Genomic DNA, 20,302 nt, shown 5'->3' with positions numbered 1-20,302 from the left:
TAGGAAGTCTGTAGATATGTGGAACTCTTGAGGACAAGAGAAAGATATTTTATTTTAAAAAATATCCAATCCTGTTACAGTACACTTTTACCATATATATATTTTTGCATATTCTTACATGATAGAATTACAATATTTGTTACAATCTGCATATAGAATATTTAACATTTATACCGCTTGTAGTGTAAAAACATCAAACCACAAAAAGGTGGATTATATTTATATCTTTTTGTATAAGTATGGGTACCATGGTGACAATGCAGTACAGTACAGTATATACAGAGAGATGTGGATGATGGATAAAACTCCATAAGAAGAGGGTGGTTTGAGTGGGAGGTCCTATATTTAGACAGCAGTGGTGCTGTTTCGCTGCACTCCGCCGCACAGGAGCTGGAGCGTAATTCCTGTTCAAATAGCCACAGTGTGGCAGCAGGGTTCAGAGTTTGAGCCAGACTTTTAGATCCATGTTGGACTGGATTAGGTCCCGTCCACTGCTGTGCCGTTCTCACAAGGGCCAGGGAAGGTCACTGAAGTCCACAGGTCCGCCCAAGCCAGCGTCCGCCTCCAGGAGGCTCATGATGACAGCCATTGCTGCCTCATCGTTGCTGGGGCTGCTGGAGCCAGGCTCGTCCATGATGTCGATGCTCAGATGGGAGTTGTCACCTACGGCAAAAATGTAGTTCTTGTTAACTTCAGGAGCTTCATCTAAAATTTCTGATCTTAAAATTAGAAAAATTCTAAACTTAATGCATGAACGGATTAAATGGATTGTGGACGCACCTGCTCAACCCACATCCCCATTGTGGCAGTAACAGCTTCTACTTTGCCATTGTGGCTTTACACTTAGTAAGGGAACATTGGCTGAATGCCATCAGATTCTCACAGAAAACGAGCAGTACGGGGTAATGCTGGATTATTATTTCTGGCTCACAAACACTCATCCCAAAGGTATTTCCAGAGAACAGTTTTATTCTCACAAGCCAGTGCTAAGGGGGTTTACACCTCTGTTTACCTACATGTTTGACACTGGGCAAGGCAGCCTTACTCTCCTAAAGATTTTACAAACTTTGTGTACAAAGCCTGTGTCAGGAACAGATCCACATTAAAGTACTTGAATTGTTCTAAATTTCTTGAAATATGGTGTTTTAACAGTGTTGTATCAAAACAATATTCAGAAATGATCATTTTAAAAAGGGGAAGAAGGGAAAAAAAGGATTTGAACTTATAATGGGCTATACTGTAGCTAGTCTTCATGACTGATTTTGGACTTTAACTATTGGCGAATCCATCAGTAAATATTCACTGTATGTCAGCTGTAAGCAGTGTGCGTTTTCAGATGATATTGAAAAAACGTATTTTTACACACCACTGTTAAGTTTTATACAAGAATGTCAGCCATATTCAAAGGGCAGGGCTTTGTAGTTTATGCAAACTCAAACTGTTCCTAAATATGTAGTCTTTCCTAATGCAAACAACACTATCTCAGACCTTTTTATAAAATTGGACATACAGTGCCAGTCAATTTTTTGGACACACCCACTCGGGGACGGTTTCCTTTGCTTTGAGCCATTTTCCACAGATTGTGATTGTACAGCACCAGTCAAATATTTGGATGACATCTCATTCAATGGTTTTTCTTTGTTGTTGTTGTTAATTAATATGGAAGATACTGAAGGAACACACATGAAATTATGTAGTAAACGAGAAAATGGTGTTAAACAAACCAGAATATGTTTTATACTTTAGATTCTTCAAAGGAGCCACCTTTTGCTTTGATGACAGCTTTGCACACTCTCTGCGGTCTCTGATCGGATTAATGAGGTCATCACCTGGAATGGTTTTCAGTGAACAGCTGTGGCCTCATCAAGAGTTAATTTGCTCGCCTTCTTAAGGTGTTTGAGACCATAACTCATGTTGTGTAGAGGTAGGGGATGGTACACAGTTCCATGCAGTGAATAAGCCCTATTCCACCCACGACTAATGAGAAGCTGTGTCCAAACCTTTGACTGGTTCTGTATGTGAGCTAGACCACAATCTAGGATCAGTTCCACAGCTCTCCCTCTCCGCAAGTTCAGAAATTGCTGTTGATTGAAACTTACTCATTATGGAGTTGTTGGAGTAGGGGTATCCAATAGAGTCCGGACCAGGCACAACTCCTGTAGAGGGCAGGTCTGGGGTGCCTACGTTTTGTATCTACAAAAAAAAAAATGCTGGTTAACTAACACAACTATCTCATATTTGTCTGGTAAAGTGGATAGCAGAGCAAACTGGGAAAGAAAAAACAGGTTGATTTGTTTACGCAAAATCAGCTAGAAAACCTTTAGCCAGTTGTACTGATTACTTCTGAGGGGAAAACAGGTCAAACAGATATTACATAAGCTCAGAACAGTGGGATGAGGAAGAATATCAGATTCCTCTCACTTTCTTGCCCCCTGGAGAGCAGGTGTCAGGAGGGGGAGTGCTGGTGATGTTGAGGGGGCTGGATCCACAGCTGGAGGGAGAGGAGCCTCGAATCCTGATGAGACAGAGAGAGAGAGAAAATGTTGAAAAAGAGGATGTAGACAAAAAAATATTTCAGCATTCATACACTTGAGTTCAAAGAATCATGTCAGAAAATAACTCCAGTGTTCAATATATTCAGCACACAGACAACTGTACATCTGACAGCTGGCTATTTTAAAAGGCTCCTTTACCCAGCATATTTATCTGGTTTTACTTTACAAAGTGTTCTCTGTATATACTCTCGCTTAGAAAATCTAGAATGTTTTTTTTAACAATATCCACCTCTCCATCATCTCCTCAGCGATCATGCGCCCAATCTTCCCGGCTCCAGCTCGTGTTCCTCCTGGGATGCCGGGGACCGTCTGGAGAGAGCGCCTCGTTCCACCTGTCCAACAGAGCAACATTCATTCGTTCATTGTCTGTGATTCTAATTCTAATCTAGTTCAGAGTCGCAGTGGGTCCGGAGCCTACCCGGAATCACTGGGCACAAGGCAGGAACACACCCTGGCATGTACTCACACATTCACAGAGCAACGCTAACATTTAAATGTACTTGTTTACTCAGCACCTAAATCACATTGGACCTCAGGAGTCAAAACATCACTTTTACATTTCCTTGTTCCCATTAATTCGTTATTATTATTATTATTAGTAGTAGTAGTAGTATTAAATAAACATGGATTCTGTTGCATAAGCAGAGACAAAACAAAAAATATTACAGTGTCACGAGAATGTAAAGAGGTTTGGGAATAATCAAAAAGGTCTGTATTGTAACATCCATAAACAAAGAAGTATTTATCCCTCAGCTTCACCTTGATGATGATCGGATTTTCAGTCTTTTCACCACTAAACATAACCTGACTTTACTCCACCTCTGCTCACTCTTATTACATTTTACACTGTTACAACTGTTGCTATTTAACCATGTACAGTAAGTGAGTGTAAAATCGACTGACCGTCTCCAGACGTGAGCACACTATCCATACTCTGAGGTGACGAGGCGGACTGATAGCTGGGGTCAGCTCCCTCCAGTACACTGCCCCTGAAACCACACAGGAAAAGAAAAACACAATATTAAATGTCTTAAGAGATGGCACAAATCAGGCACATAAAATAGCACACTGAAAATAAAATAAAAAGTGTTTTGTTTTTGTGCTTCTTCCATAAAAAGACAATGATCAAGCAGAAGCTCAGGAGCACTAGAGCAGAGCCTAACCCACCACCACGCGTGAACATACCAACTCATAGAGCAAGAGTGCGGAACCAAAGCCACGGTGTCTGGAGACATCAATCACACCTCTCCTTCTCATCATGTCTGGCTACCACTACAACCTTGTACAAGATCCTGGTTCAAAGAGAGCCAGTGATCACTAGAACAATGAGTAATCGGTCATCTGAGGCCATGGAGTCACTGCAGGGCTGTTTTGAAGCTACACAGTGGGATGTTCTCTGTGAAACACAGAATCAGGACATATATGGACTAGCATCATGCATTACAGACCACAATTTCTGTGTGGACTCTGTCGTACCCTGATGCAAGACATGGGATATAAGCAAATTAATTATCTCCTGAACCAGAAGAAAAATGCCTTTCAGAACATGGGCACAGGATGAGCTGGAGAGAGAGCCTGGCTTTGACAATAACTCTCCTCCTTCTCCATCATACTTTACTTTGTTTTCAGTGGACTTAACACCCCAGTACAGTCCCAGCCACCACCATTCACTGTCCTTACCTTCTCCACTCTGAACATTCACCCCTCACCTGCTGTGAATGATCTAATCCACCTCTGCACTCAGGACCAATCCAACAGCACTGCATCTACATTCACTGCAGATGAAGAAGCAAAGCTGCAGGACCAGATGGCTTTGAATCTAAGGTGTTGAACTGTGCTAGCCAGCTGTGTGGAATCCTTCAGTGCATCTTTAACCTAAGCTATAGCCAAGACATTATTGTTTGTTTTTTTCCAGTACCCGCAAGAATATTAGCAACAGGTGGTACTCTGACATCTCACCTGATGCTGGCGGATGAATCCATTATCTCCTGAATAATTAATTAACTGATAAGTCAACCCTAGGCTGTGTTACAGACATGGCCATGTGCAACACTCTTTAAACACCATTCCTAATCAACCTATTCACCTTTGCTTTCGGGTACAAACTCTAACTCATGCCATCAGATAGCATGGCCATTTTGAGTGCGTATCAGGAACGGACAGGAGGGTGAATACTGCTGACAGACTGTTGACTGGTGCTAACCGCACCAGCTGCAGCTCTTCTTGGTTAAGACGTAGGAGATGATGGTGGACTTAAGAAGCTCAAACCCTCCCCTTCCACCATTCTCCATACATGGAGTGAATATGGTTAGAATAATTCCTGAGTGTGCACTTAGAAAATGAGCTAGACTGGAGTTTTAAGTGCCATATTCCATGCTCATGCAACTGCACCAACAAATGTGCTCTGAACAAACTGGACAGACTGTTGAGAAAGGCTGGCTCTGTTGTACGGGTAAAGCTGGACTCCAGAAGTTGTGGCAGAATGACGGTCAGCATGCTGCTTGCCATTATGAAAATAAATCACATCCCCTCCACACAACAGTGGAAAAACACAGGAGTGCATTCAGTGGTGCAGTACTACAGCCACGCTAAAAAGCGCAGTTTGAGACGTCCTTTCCATTGCAATAATATGAAAATGAGTCTCCTTACTGCAGGGACATTACTGACTTCCTGCTGTCTGAGTAACACTGTACAGTTCCATGTTTACAGTACATTAACATGCACCGTTTTGTTGTTACTGTACCTGCTGTTACAACACTTTCGCTTTGCACTCCAGACTGAACACTGATTGCTGTGGCTCCTTGTAGTATTTTGTTGAATTTCGTTTAAAGCTTGCCTCATTTTTGATATGTCATGCACCTCTACTTGGAGTGTAGATCTTTTTCTACAGAAGCATGCAGTCATCTCATGTACAGTAGGGTGTACTTGCTGGTGAACTATTCACTGCCCTGTGTTCCAAGGTGAAGCGGGAGAGAGGACAGGGGACTTACGAGACTACTGTGTTGGTTGAGACAATGTATTCCACTTCTTTGGTCCAGGGATTCATGAAACTGAACCAGCGACTCCGCAGTGTGATAAAGGACCCGTCTTTAATCTTGAACTTGTAACAGTTTGTGTTGATCTTTTCTCTCGTCTGTAGAACTGAGATCAATCATTTTATAATTAAAAGTAATTCAAACAGGACATTTGATTTAATCCATTGCAAAACAGGTAAAGACAACGAACAAAATATGATTTAAAAAACCCAAAGGAAAAAGAGCCAAGTGACAGAATAAAGCGCAACTGGAAAGAGATTCCATGCAACTTGCTATTTAAAAATAAATAAATAAATAAATCATGATTTATGTATTCAGTCATTAATCTTAAAACATATATGTAATGCTCAGTATTAAGTCAATCTCTCATTCATGCAGAGTTTGTCTTTATCTACATAATTTATTATTTATTCGTATAAACACAGACACAGTCTCTGAAAGCAAAAAAATACCTGTGTTTAATTCTTTAGCCATCAAAAAGAAATGGTTCAATTCCCATTGGACAAAAGACCAATAATGCATTAATAATGAACTAAGTGAATAAGAAATGTACCTTGTCTGTGGCAGTCAGCGAGATGAGAAATGTCCTCCTGATGAAAATACTCATAGAACGATGTTCCCAGCAGCTCTTGGGGTAAATATGCTAGAATAGCTGTTGCCCTGAAAGGAAATGAACAGTAAAAAATACAATAAATGAATTACTTAATGCTTATAAAAAAATTAAAATAATAAAATAAATAAATAAATAATAAAAAAAAAATCGATGTCTTCATGGAGCAGGGCAATCTAGTCGTCTAAACCCATTAAAAATTCAATAAAAACATTATCCAGGGTTAACACATTAAACAGTCTCAGATGCTTTTACTGTGATGAACTGTAAAAGAGCATCAGACCTTTCAACAGTCGCACTAAGACCTAACTAAAGTGGATCAGTGTAAATGTCAGAGAATGATTTCTCTTGACAAGATTTTTTTCCCTGTTTTATCCCTTATTTCCCTTTAATATAGTTCATTCATTCATTATCTGTAACCCTTATCCAATTAAGGGTCGCGGTGGGTCCAGAGCCTACCTGGAATCATTGGGCGCAAGGCAGGAATACACCCTGGAGGGGGCGCCAGTCCTTCACAGGGCAACACAGACACACACATTCACTCACACACTCACACCTACGGACACTTTTGAGTCGCCAATCCACTGACCAATGTGTTTTTGGACTGTGGGAGGAAACCAGAGCACCCGGAGGAAACCCACGCAGACACAGGGAGAACACACCACACTCCTCACAGACAGTCACCCGGAGGAAACCCACGCAGACACAGAGAGAACACACCAACTCCTTACAGACAGTCACCCGGAGGAAACCCACGCGGACACAGACAGTCACCCGGAGCGGGAATCGAACCCACAACCTCCAAGTCCCTGGAGCTGTGTGACTGCGACACCTACCTGCTGCACCACCGTACCGTCCCTCTTTAATATAGTATTTTATTTTTATTTTGTTTTGTTTATCACCATGTTTTTGCCAAATCTTCACCCCAATCAGCAACAATGTCACCATCAGTGAGTCTCTCCCAATCCCATACAGAGTCACCAGCTTTGGGAGATAGGGGAAGAACATGCTTCCAACAAGACATAAGGCAAATCTACCAATTCTTTTTAAGTGGCCACTTATGCAATACCACTGAACAACTGACTGAATATATAATGCACCGTATACATTTATTTTTTCCATTATAAATAGGTTCACATTAATGTGGTCATAGTTCTTCAAGCTTTTAAGTAGCCAAATAAACCTTCTGTTTGTGTAGAAAAGTGTCAAAAAGAACATTTTCACACAGAGCTATGAAAAAAGTAAAAATCAATTATTAAATTTTGCTCTGAGCTTAAGAAATATTACTAAATTCTTGATTTCAGCCTTGAGTCCAGTCATTATGCTCATAAACCAATAAAGGCTAATTATCTTCTGTATATTAAAACTGAATATAGACAGTTAAATAAACAGTGGGTTTTTGAAGGCTGTTAGTGTCTTCAGTTGGGTTTTTACTGATAATACATTTGTACACAAACACAGACTGTGAAATTTTACTGCTTGGATACACTTGACTGAGTGGGTGGGTGGGGATTGTTTATAAAATCATGTCCAACTGTCCAGTTCTCACCTCTGATCCACAAAGACAAATTTCCCATCGATGGCGTGGCGGGAGACGTACTCTGTTGGTTTGACACGGATGTCTCCGTGGGTTGGCTGGGGCACAATGTGGGGGTGGAGCCGGCCGATGGCCACCAGGCAGCTAAGATTACAGCCCTCGTTGTCTGGCTCGTTGTCCTCATCCAGACCCATTTTGGTGGGTGGCCAGCTTTTCAAGTAGCCTGTGCTGTGGATGGTGCAGAAGCTCTTGCGGTCCGCTGTTATAACAATGTTATAGAGCACTATCAGATGCACACTTCTGAAAAATGCTGCAATTTCAAAATGGGTTATAATATGTTGTAAAAATGTAAAAACTGGAGTGCTTCTATTAATATGATCCAAACACAGTGAATGGTTGCCAAGACCATGTGTAATTAGATTTATAACAACTATTTTGTGTTTAAAAATGGCAAGCTCTTCTTTCAAAAATTACTACTGATAACAAATGTTTTACTGTAAAACAGAAATGTGCACTGTTAAGATAAAACCCCCCTGAAAGTTCCACGTGGGCAGGAACTGATCAAAATAACACCTCTACCTTTCTTCTTGGAGCAGGTGGAGGGGAAGTCTTTGTCCTCCATTTTGATGGAGGGCCGGTTACACTTCATTCTGCAGAAGAATGAGCGACGAGCTCCTGAGCAAAGTCTGGAGGGTCCTGGAGTGATATCAGTCTTCACAGGGAGACCAGCTAAAGACCAGGATGAGAGAGAGACCATAGAGAAGACAGAATAAAAGAAAAAGAAAAATAAACAAACAAGCAAAAAACAAAGGCAGAAAAAGAAAACAAACAAAATGCGTTTAGAGAAAAAATGAAGCCAAACAGCACACTGTCCTTCATTACTCAAATTTTAATTTAAAAATAAAGCAAAACGTTTTATACTGTTGGCTTTCTTTCTAGACTTGGCTGCCACATGTTAAACACTGAACATTACCCAACACTTGTTTATTACATGCTGTTCAGGTTAAAGTTATTAATGTACTTTTGGCATCGATGAGTCGCTCTCGTGGCGCTGTATCTGACGACGACAACTGCTCCTTCACTTTGGCAATGTCTTTCGGATGAAGATAGTCAAACAGGCTCTGACCAATCAGGTCATTCTAGACAAACAGACAAAGTGAAACAGCCAGAGTTATCTTACAGCTTCAGCAGCTAATAAAACCAACAGATATGAGAGTCATTCCAAAAATGTACCTGACTGTAGTTCAGAATTTTATAAACAGACTCTGAGACAAAGAGAATCTTGCCCCGGTCACATCCCACAACAAAGAGGAAGCCATCAGCAGCCTGGTCAAATTCAAACAGAGTTACACAAGCCCTAGGCACAATTCACACTCAGAATGAAACTGTCATAAACAAGACAGAAAAACAGACGTCTTCAACCCACCCTCAATATTAAATGTTTCAGTTCATCATCTGATAAGAACGCTGGTTTATAGTTAGCTTCTGTGTATGGGTTTGTAGCACCTATGAGAAGAAAAGGCATGCCTGAACTTTTATATTAACCGCTATTAGAACATAACCTCGTATCTCCAAAGAACGAAGAGTACGGCTAAATAAACTTTCAGTGTGTCATGGGTATTAGATTTAATTTTAAAGTAATTTTAGCGCATTTACGTAGGTCTATCCGATTTGGACTCTGTAAATGATGTGATACTTCAAATTACGCAAAAATAAAAAGCCTAAAAGTGGAGATACAAAGCTTTGTTCCAACAGCGATGAGATGAATAAACTTACAAGGCCAGACAAATAAAAATTAAAAAAAAAAAAAAAAAAAAGTCTCCTTACAGTGGAAAAATTAACATATATATTTATTTATTTTTACCTCGTAATGTTTTCATATGCTGTACAGCCATCCGTAGCACCGTCAGCTTGTCCAGCTTGCGAGACATGGCATTGCATGTGGGAACTAATGATGCTAGTTCATCTATAAAACTGTTCATCTTGTCCCTTCGCCTCTTTTCAATCTGACTGTGGGCTTCCCTAGAAAGAAGCAGGAAGCAGGTTAGCACATGCAATCTTAACAGTAATAATAATTAAAAAAAAGCTACTTCCCAGGAACTAAGTTATTTAATATATGAAAATTCCATTGGTTGTGAATCAAAAAGCAGGGTTAAGGGCAACAGCTTTGTAATTGCATTAATAAATATGTAAGAACATCCCTTGAGCACGTTCTGTCATCCATATTAAGGTCTGTCACAATCAAGAAATAAAAATCATTACTCACTGATGCCCTCTAATGCGTTAAGGCGAATGCATGTAAGTAAAAGAAACTTGAAGAATGATGAAGTAGTCTGCCTGGTGCTATAGGCTGTTTCATCATTCTTCAAGTTTCTTTTACCTACATGCATTCACCTTAATGCAAACGGCAAAATGCTTACAGTTTACATTGTGTGTTGCAACATAAAAATAAAATCTCATGCCTCTGGATGTATATTGCAATAATAATTATAATAATAGTGACAGAGTTTTTCCACACATGCTGTTTTGTGACATTACCTGGCATTTTTTATCCTACCCTGCTGCTCATCTCTGAAATTAAAAACATTTTCGTAAAGCCACAGCAAAGAAATCGGCTCTTTAAAATATGAATGTGAATTTAAAAGGAATTTGTTTTAGGGTTTACCTTCCGAGTTGTTTATCCTTATCGGTGTCCATACTATCTCTGTGGAAATTCACATTACAGAGTTTAATGAAACGTTGGGATAAGGTCCCGAGTCAGGTTTTTTCAACCGTGTAAAAACTGTCAACATTGAACATAAATGTAGATTAAACTTACTCAAATGAAAATCCATCGATCCTGAAAACACAACGACAAAAAACCCATGTTACAAAAACATAACGCGCAAAACCGTGATACATAAACTGTATCCACAGCTTTTTAGACAATCCTTATAAATAGTTAACTCTTTACCCTGCTGCCATTGCAAACATCTTACACATGTATTGTGCAGAAATAGCTTGTATAATCGTGTAAGAAAAGCATGGAAATTGGGCTGTAGAGCAGTGGAACTCTGTTTCTTTGGAGCAATTGGGCACCATCCATTAGCTCAGAGTTAAGCTGGAATGTTGTTTATGACTCACTAATGTTCTGAAAATGCAATCAAACAGTTACAGAAATGTTCCAAAATTTAGCATAAAACCTTCCTGGGAGAAAAGAAGCTATAACTGCTGCAAAGAGGACAAACTCCCCATCAATAGCTTTGATTTCAGAAGGAATACTGGATGGGTGGGTGTGCACAGTTGAATATATCATTAGTAAGGTGTAGGTCTGAGAAGGAGGGTGTGTACTGACTGGTAATCAGTGGAGCTGCCCTTCCTCTTACGGGTATAGTCCATGCCCGTCGTGCCCACAGAGCTGCTGATGAGGTCAGTGGAGCTGGGGGACATGAACTCATTCATCGTGGAAGAGATGTCCATCCTTTGGTCTGCCATTAGATCATCTGAGTACAGACAGACACAGAGACAGAGAAAGAGTAATAAACTTAGTACATGTTCGGTTCAAGAATACAAAAGTCATTCTAACTCATGCCTAAGATGTTGGATGTAGCTTCATCACTGCAGTTTCAATGCTCCAGAGATCAATGCTGGAGGGCTTTATATCCCTCTAGTCAATGCTTTGAACTGAGCATGGTGAACTTAGCTTAAGTGCACATGCTCCAGACACCCCATTTTATCAGTCAATATCAGAAGGGGGTGAACCTTAAAGCATTGAAAATCCCTCATTACCAATAGTAGCCTACAATCTACATACTTTTAGACATAGTGTATTTGCAGTTAAACTAAGACTTTCCAGACACCCCTTATGTCTGATTTATCGCTAAAAATATTGAACTGTATAACAAGGAATCAATATACAACACTAACACAATCCTGACAAAACACAGTGTACGAGTGCTTGCTTTGTGTACTCACCACACAGATTCATCCAGACAGATGTTAACACATGTCCAGCAGCAATCTTCTAGGATCAGACAGAAAGAGAGAAAGGAATGGTTATACTTTAATTTGTAATATTATTAATACAAATGAAATATATGAAATACACAATAGGGTAAAAATGCATCGCCAATTAACAAATTTGCATCTGGCCATTCATGGAGGATCTCTCAGTTAGCCAAAAAACCCAGTGTCAAGCCTACACAATTGATGTTTATTTAGTGTTATCTCTGCTCTGCTTCTCTTGAATGTGTGTGACACCATGTCACCTGGATGTGCTTCATTTTTAATGACTGATTTTTAATGACTGACTAAACCATTGGCTCTGCTTGGACTTCGATTCCTGCCAAGCACGCTACTGGGGCCCCGACTCCCTTTAGCCGCACTCGGCCTCACAGAGGGAGGATAGACACATGGGTCAGTTTCATCAGAGAAACCCCCCCGTTGCCAGGAAACTTCCTGGAAAGTATGCAATCTAGGCCACGTTTAGATAACTAGGAGAAAGCAACATTCTCTCAAAAGCACAAAAAACAGCAGCAGTGCCCCCTTCATTCAAAAGGTTGGTTGGCTGCTAACCAATCCAACATGAACTAAACGCCATAGTAAACATAGGTTCACCAAGTGTACATCTTATCCATGGGCCTCCAGTCAAGTCATGGCACAAACTGATCTTCATGAACTTTTCTTATGAAGTTCAAGGTCAACGTTCTTCAACCTTTCCTGCAGTCCTGCTCATACTAACACAACCTAAACGTTCTAGAAAGCAAAAAAAAATTAAAGTAGGTCATTCTAAATTGACCAATTTCACTATTATAATACATGAAAAATTAAATACACATAAAAAAATATCTTAAATGTGGCATGGCTTTATTAGACTACAAACAAATGCACTGTACAGTGTTCCACTATAAACACTACTTATACATTTGCCAGTCTCCTGCCCACAATTCTGCAAAATGTCTATTGTTCTTTTTGTTCTTTCCACTTAAAATTTGTTCCACTTTCTCGAATTGCTGAAGAGGGCCCCAGCTGCTATACAGCCCAGAAACACACTGTCAGAAACACTCTGTGGTGGTACCTTTTGCCGCCTCGGTTAAAGGTACATATTCCGTACCTTTAATTAAAGAACATAATTGTACCCTGTTCTATTCGAATTGTTGATTTCATACGCCCCATGTCATCTCCAGGACTTATATACTGTTGTATTATTTTACCCAGTTCTGTAATGAAAGATTGCAAAATTAACCTCTCCTTCTAAAGAAGAGAATGTTATGAAGTAAAATTGGAATAAAATACACTGTTGTACCTTTAATGGTACATTTACACTGTTTGTAACTTTAGTGACCAATGATGTACCTCTACTGTAATTTTTATCTAAGGGTATAGAAAACAAGACAACAACCCTTGTTTTGCTAATTAAATATTGTTCCCACCCTATTATAAGTGATACTGAACAATCCACATAGTATATATAGTGTGTAAAAATACATCCTGATTCATATATCCTCAATAAATAAATAAATAACGCACTGTTGAGTCTGGATTGAATAAATAAAATATTGCTTAATATTCAGAAACAGAAAAAACACCAACGTATAAGTTTCTGTGATCATATGAACACTCAGGTCACAAAATCATGGTTCACAGAAAATACACCCCATTAGAGACTTACTTAACCTATGATTATTTTACTGCCATCAAGAAACCTGATGAAAAAGCACTTAATAACAAAATACTACCATTCATTTTGAAATCTACACACAACCTAGGTATCTACAGCTAGAGCTTTCAAAGTAGAGTCTAAAACAATGACAAAAATGGAGTTATGTTGTAAAAGCAAAAACACAGTATTTTAAGACTTTTTTCCTTAATAATCAAATAATAGGCTCAGAGCTGATGTTTGTTTTTTATGTCATTATATAAGGTAACATTAAATTAGATAATTCATGTTATTAGTTATTTAATTTAACGTTATCTTATATAATGACATAAATAACAAACAAATGTTAGTACATAGTAGTAAATAGAAACAGGGCAACCTATTGTAAAGTTCATTCATTCATTCATTATCTGTAACCCTTATCCAATTCAGGGTCGCGGTGGGTCCAGAGCCTACCTGGAATCATTGGACGCAAGGCGGGAATACACCCTGGAGGGGGCGCCAGTCCTTCACAGGGCAACACAGACACACATTCACTCACACCTACGAACACTTTTGAGTGTTTTTGGACTGTGGGAGGAAACCGGAGCACCCAGAGGAAACCCACGCAGACACAGGGAGAACACACCAACTCCTCACAGACAGTCACCCGGAGGAAACCCACGCAGACACAGGGAGAACACACCAACTCCTCACAGACAGTCACCCGGAGGAAACCCACGCAGACACAGGGAGAACACACCAACTCCACACAGACAGTCACCCGGAGCGGGAATCGAACCCACAACCTCCAGGTCCCTGGAGCTATGTGACTGCGACACCTACCTGCTGCGCCACCGTGCCGCCCCCCAATTTAATGTGATTAACTAAATAAATAGACGTCTTATCAGAATTGGTATAGCCATCACAGGAAAAAAATGTAACATTTAACCTTATTAACTTGTCCATGTGGTGTTGTTTATGCTTTAGATTCTAGATGTCTAGAAGATGTATCGTCACTGCCCAGTTAAAAACATCTCAGTTTGTGTTGATTTTTAGTTTACTGTATCATTTGTGCGGCACGGTGGAGCAGCAGGTAGGTGTCGCAGCCACACAGCTCCAGGGGCCTGGAGGTTGTGGGTTCGATTCCTGCTCCGGGTGACTGTCTGTGAGGAGTGTGGTGTGTTCTCCCTGTGTCTGCGTGGGTTTCCTCCGGGTGACTGTCTGTGAGGAGTGTGGTGTGTTCTCCCTGTGTCTTCGTGGGTTTCCTCCGGGTGCTCCGGTTTCCTCCCACAGTCCAAAAACACACGTTGGTAGGTGGATTGGCGACTCAAAAGTGAATGTGTGTGTGTGTGTTGCCCTGTGAAGGACTGGCGCTCCCTCCAGGGTGTATCCCCGCCTTGCGCCCAATGATTCCAGGTAGGCTCTGGACCCACCGCGACTCTGAACTGGATAAGGGTTACAGATAATGAATGAATGAATGTATCATTTGAACACAGCAGCTGTAATCACAGTGTGAATGAACCAACAGAAAAGCTACAAAATCACTTAATAAATAACATACTGAATAAAATATATATAGACATTGACTTCCACTGCAAGTTAAGGATTTTCCTTCTCCTGTAAAGTTAATATTTTATGACATACTAACAATATACAAACGGGGGGGGGGCTCTAAGTTTGTCACTGTGACTAACAGACGACTTTGACTCGGTGGAGTTTAAATAAAGAGCCGAACACGTTAAAAGGAAGAGTATATTCCGAAGAGAAAGGTGCCGGTGCGTTCCTGTACCCGGACAGTGTGTCCCATGTGGAGCTTGACCGCGGGACAGTGTGTACCTGAACATATATATCACCAGAGACAGAGCAGGAGGATGAATGAAAACCAATCCGTTTCATTTATTAATATATATCTGTAAATAAACGACATGGATAACGCGCATACAGCCGCGGAGACACTTTCATGAATCACAATGCGGTCAGCGGTGAACAACATGCGGTACAACCACGGCTTCCCCTCGGTCTCCTTCCGTTAGGTGGAATCCCTGCGCTCCTTCGGCTTATTCTGAGTGTCAAATGGGAATATAAATATTAAGAAAATGACTAGACAAAGGGTCTTCCAGCTTCATTCACCGGCGTCTTCTCCTAACTCCCCAGTCCACCTTAAGAAGGCAGTCCTGGCAAAAAAGGAGGAATCTCCAGATTCTTTGGTTATTTTGTACATTTAAAATGTCAAGGCTAGGAGTGATAATCATAAAATTACCCCCGAATCAACACCAGTATATTAAAGTCACCGCGTTTCGTCAACTCGCCTCTACTGGTGAATTTTTATTTATAAATTGAACAGGTTTCATAATGGCTAGCTCCGCCCCCTGGAAACGAACCGCTCTACATCAGCGACACTGGCTTCCTACAGACGTCACAAACTAACACGTCATTTTCCTTCATAAAGACATAATTGGGATGGAAAGATTCATCGTATTTATAGGTGCATCTCAAAAAATTATATAAAAGTTATTTCAGTAATTCAATTCAAAAAGTGAAACTCAGATTTATTACAAACAGAGTGATCTATTTCAAGCTTTTATTATTTTTTTTTTAATTCTGATGGTTACGGCTTACAGCCAATGAAAACCCAAACACAAGACACCTGCAAAGGTTTCCTAAGTCTTTAAGATGGTCTCTTAGTCTGGTTCAGTAGGCTACACAATCATGGGGGAAGACTGCTGACTTGACAGGTGTCCAGAAGGCAGTCATTGAGACCCTCCTGCTGTATCCAAGCATATTAATGGAAAGTTGAGTGGAAGGAGAAAGTGTGGTAGGAAACGGTGCAAAAGCAACAGGGAAAGCCACAGCCTTGAAAGGATTGTCAAGAAACGGCAATTCAAATATTTGGGGTAGATTCACAAGGAGTGGACAGCTGCTGGAGTCAGTGCTTCAAGAGCCACCACACACAGACGTATCCAGGACAGGGGCCACAACTGCCGCATTTCTTGTGTCAAACCACTCATGACCCAGAGACAACGCCAGAAGCATCTTACCTGGGCCAAGGAGAAAAACGACTGGACTGTTGCTCAGTGGTTTAAAGTCTTGTTTTCAGATGAAAGTAAATTTAGCATTTCATTTGGAAATCAGGGCGGCACGGTGGCGCAGCAGGTAGTGTCGCAGTCACACAGCCCCAGGCGCCTGGAGGTTCTGGGTTCTATTCCCGCTCCAGGTGACTGTCTGTGAGGAGTTGGTGTGTTCTCCCCGTGTCTGCGTGGGTTTCCTCCGGGTGACTGTCTGTGAGGAGTTGGTGTGTTCTCCCCGTGTCTGCGTGGGTTTCCTTCGGGTGACTATCTGTGAGGAGTTTGTGTGTTCTCCCTGTGTCTGCGTGGGTTTCCTCCGGGTGACTGTCTGTGAGGAGTTGGTGTGTTCTCCCTGTGTCTGCGTGGGTTTCCTCCGGGTGACTGTCTGTGAGGAGTTGGTGTGTTCTCCCCGTGTCTGCGTGGGTTTCCTTCGGGTGACTGTCTGTGAGGAGTTTGTGTGTTCTCCCTGTGTCTGCGTGGGTTTCCTCCGGGTGACTGTCTGTGAGGAGTTGGTGTGTTCTCCACGTGTCTGCGTGGGTTTCCTCCGGGTGACTGTCTGTGAGGAGTTGGTGTGTTCTCCCCGTGTCTGCGTGGGTTTCCTCCGGGTGACTGTCTGTGAGGAGTTGGTGTGTTCTCCCTGTGTCTGCGTGGGTTTCCTCCGGGTGACTGTCTGTGAGGAGTTGGTGTGTTCTCCCCGTGTCTGCGTGGGTTTCCTCCGGGTGACTGTCTGTGAGGAGTTGGTGTGTTCTCCCCGTGTCTGCGTGGGTTTCCTCCGGGTGACTGTCTGTGAGGAGTTGGTGTGTTCTCCCCGTGTCTGCGTGGGTTTCCTTCGGGTGACTGTCTGTGAGGAGTTTGTGTGTTCTCCCTGTGTCTGCGTGGGTTTCCTCCGGGTGACTGTCTGTGAGGAGTTGGTGTGTTCTCCCTGTGTCTGCGTGGGTTTCCTCCGGGTGACTGTCTGTGAGGAGTTGGTGTGTTCTCCCCGTGTCTGCGTGGGTTTCCTCCGGGTGACTGTCTGTGAGGAGTTGGTGTGTTCTCCCCGTGTCTGCGTGGGTTTCCTCCGGGTGACTGTCTGTGAGGAGTTGGTGTGTTCTCCCTGTGTCTGCGTGGGTTTCCTCCGGGTGCTCCGGTTTCCTCCCACAGTCCAAAAACACACATTGCAGGTGGATTGGCGACTCAAAAGTGTCCGTAGGTGTGAGTGTGTGAGTGAATGTGTGTGTGTGTCTGTGTTGCCCTGTGAAGGACTGGCGCCCCCTCCAGAGTGTATTCCTGCCTTGCGCCCAATGATTCCAGGTAGGCTCTAAACCCATCGCGACCCTGAATTGGACAAGCGGTTACAGATAATGAATGAATGAATGAATGAATTTGGAAATCAAGGTCCCAGAGTCTGAAGGAAGAGTGGAGAGGGGCACAGTCCAAGTTGCTAGAGTCTAGTGTGAAGTTTCCACAATCAGTGATGGTTTGGGGAGCCATGTCACCTGCTGGTGTTGGTCCACTGTGTTATGTCAAGCCCAAAGTCAGCGTAGCCGTCTACCTGGAAATGTTAGAGTACTTCGTGCTTCCCTTTGCTGATGGAGCTTTATGGATATGCAGATTTCACTTTCCAGCAGGATCTCGCACCTTTCCACACTGCCAAATGTACACTGTGCTTGACTGGCCAGCAAACTCACCTGACCTAAACCCTAGAGAGAACTTACGGGGTATTCTCCAAAGGAAGATGAGAGGCTGAAGGCTGCTATAAAAGAAACCTGGGCTTCCATCAGCAGTGCCATAGGCAGCATTGATGCAGTAATTCAAAAAGAAGCCCAGACCAAGTATTTAGTGCATATGCTGTACATACTTTTCAGTGGGCTAACATTTTTGTATTCAAAACATTTTTTGTTAAATTAGTCTTATATAATATTACAATTTTCTGAGATAATGACTTTTGTGTTTTCACTGGCTGTAAGCCATAATCATCAACATTAAAAGACAAAATGCTTAAAATAGATCACTCTGTTTGTAATTAATCTGTATAATATGAGTTTCACGTTGTGAATTGAATTACTGAAATAAATTAACTTCCTGATGATATTTTAATTTGAGATGCACCTGTTTATTGAACTCAAAAGCTTTCACATGGGAATACTTCCATATAGGAGAGTTAGACCAGTCAGAGACATAAAAACACTCTTCTGTGTACATGACAACAACCACGACTAAATGACAGACTGGGAATCTATATTCAGCTTTCAAAATTAAAGCCAGATCTTCTTGGTTTTTTAAAAAAAACAGATCTGTAGTGTTTTCCATCCATCCATTATCTGTAACCCTTATCCAATTTAGGGTCGCGGGGGGTCCAGAGCCTACCTGGAATCATCGGGCGCAAGGCGGGAATACACCCTGGAGGGGGCGCCAGTCCTTCACAGGGCAACACAGACACACATTCACTCACACACTCACACCTACGGACACTTTCGAGTCGCCAATCCACCTGCAACGTGTGTTTTTGGACTGTGGGAGGAAACCGGAGCACCCGGAGGAAACCCACGCGGACACGGGGAGAACACTGTAGTGTTTTCATAATTTTTAATTAAATAAAAAATAATTATTAACACTATCATCAATCAAGTTTGTTTTATTATTTTTTTAAACAATTGTGAATGGAATTCATTTAAATTTCATTCATTCATATATTGCCTGTAACTGCTTATCCAATTACATAATAAATAAAATCAGCTCAATGTTGGAAATCATTTTTTCACATTTTGCACACACACTTCATCCATTAATGAATTAATTAATTCATTGCCTGTAACCACTTATCCAGTTCGGGGGTTGTGGTGGGTCTGGAGCCTACACGGAATCATTAGGCGCAAGGCAGTAACACACCTTGGAGGGGGCCAGGCTCCATAAGTAACCATCATTTTTAAGGATAGTGTGTAACAGCAACCTTAGTGTTGAGGTGTAGGATTCAACAGGAACTTTGGAGGTTGCGGGTAGGAAGAGAGTGTGGTGGGCCCTATTTGAAACTCTAAAGGATTGGAGAGGTTATTTTACATCTTATCTTGTGTATGATTATAGTTATATTATTAGTGTTTCTGCATATACATGTATTTTGTTTATTTGATTTATTTTTACCATTGTCTTCATTTCCTTTTTCATGTCAACGAGTAGTCATTAAAGCATTTCAATATTAGTTACTGAAGGTCTGTAACAAATAAACTATGATTTGATTTGAACAGAAGTTTGTGCTTTTAGATGAATTGTTGAATTGTTGTGTCTGTTGCGTTTAAAGGACTACCCCATTCACCTGTAGCGACTCGTCGACCAAGGCTGCCACTTTTAAGGTGGAACGGAAAATTCGTGTAAGGACCGTAACTTCAAGGTTTGCCAGAGATATGTCACTAAAGCCCCTCCTCCTAAAAATTAACAGCTGTAACATAAAGAGGCAAAAAAAAATAGCCCATCGACTAGAGCCGGTAACATCTCACACAAATACACCTTTAGAAATGAAGCTTAGAAACACTCACCGGGGAAGTAACACCTCGGCATCCCCGGTCACGGTGCGTCTCCGAGCGGCTCGGGATCCTGGGTGAGGAACTATGACATAAACCGAGTCCGTATCTGACCTACTTTTCTTCTTTTCGGGCCACTAACCTACATTTTCCTCCAATTAGGTCTTAGGTACAATCCTATGCAGCTACACCGTCCAATCCGAGAGCAGGTTACAAACCACTAATGGCTGATTGACATTTGTTTTAACCAATCAGAGTGCGATTCTTTTGCTCACGATTCAGAGGCATGACTGGGAAAGGGTTTTCTTTTTCAGTGCGTATATGTAATGACATGTAGCGGAGGTGTGATGTTAATATTTAAAGAAATGCAGAACTCTTGGATATTT

General features: G+C 41.5%; 1 protein-coding gene across 4 annotated transcripts; it reads right to left on the bottom strand.

Moving 5' to 3' along the window:
* Positions 1–50: 50 nt before the first annotated feature.
* bmal1a (basic helix-loop-helix ARNT like 1a) lies at positions 51–20,040 on the bottom strand. 4 transcript variants are annotated; one of them, XM_066648978.1, is made up of 19 exons: positions 19,712–19,804; positions 11,692–11,740; positions 11,072–11,219; positions 10,556–10,576; positions 10,403–10,441; positions 10,276–10,308; positions 9,602–9,759; positions 9,164–9,243; positions 8,971–9,063; positions 8,759–8,876; positions 8,317–8,466; positions 7,750–7,996; positions 6,144–6,250; positions 5,546–5,696; positions 3,459–3,544; positions 2,785–2,887; positions 2,422–2,515; positions 2,100–2,193; positions 51–663 (listed from the first exon to the last, which is right to left on the bottom strand). In XM_066648978.1, exons 2-19 carry the CDS (start codon positions 11,702–11,704, stop codon positions 506–508), a joined length of 1,893 nt encoding a protein of 630 aa, XP_066505075.1. In that variant the 5' UTR covers positions 11,705–11,740; positions 19,712–19,804; the 3' UTR covers positions 51–505. The 4 variants fall into 4 exon arrangements, with proteins under 4 accessions (XP_066505075.1, XP_066505076.1, XP_066505074.1 ...); XM_066648979.1 differs by lacking the exon at positions 19,712–19,804 and adding an exon at positions 15,618–15,632; XM_066648977.1 differs by lacking the exon at positions 19,712–19,804 and adding an exon at positions 19,932–20,040 and having other exon boundaries at positions 52–663; positions 11,692–11,737.
* Positions 20,041–20,302: the final 262 nt, after the last annotated feature.

This window comes from Hoplias malabaricus, chromosome 17 (genome assembly GCF_029633855.1).
Source record: "Hoplias malabaricus isolate fHopMal1 chromosome 17, fHopMal1.hap1, whole genome shotgun sequence".
In the NCBI taxonomy this organism is placed as follows: domain Eukaryota; kingdom Metazoa; phylum Chordata; class Actinopteri; order Characiformes; family Erythrinidae; genus Hoplias; species Hoplias malabaricus.
This window is presented reverse-complemented; position numbering and strand designations above follow the sequence as displayed.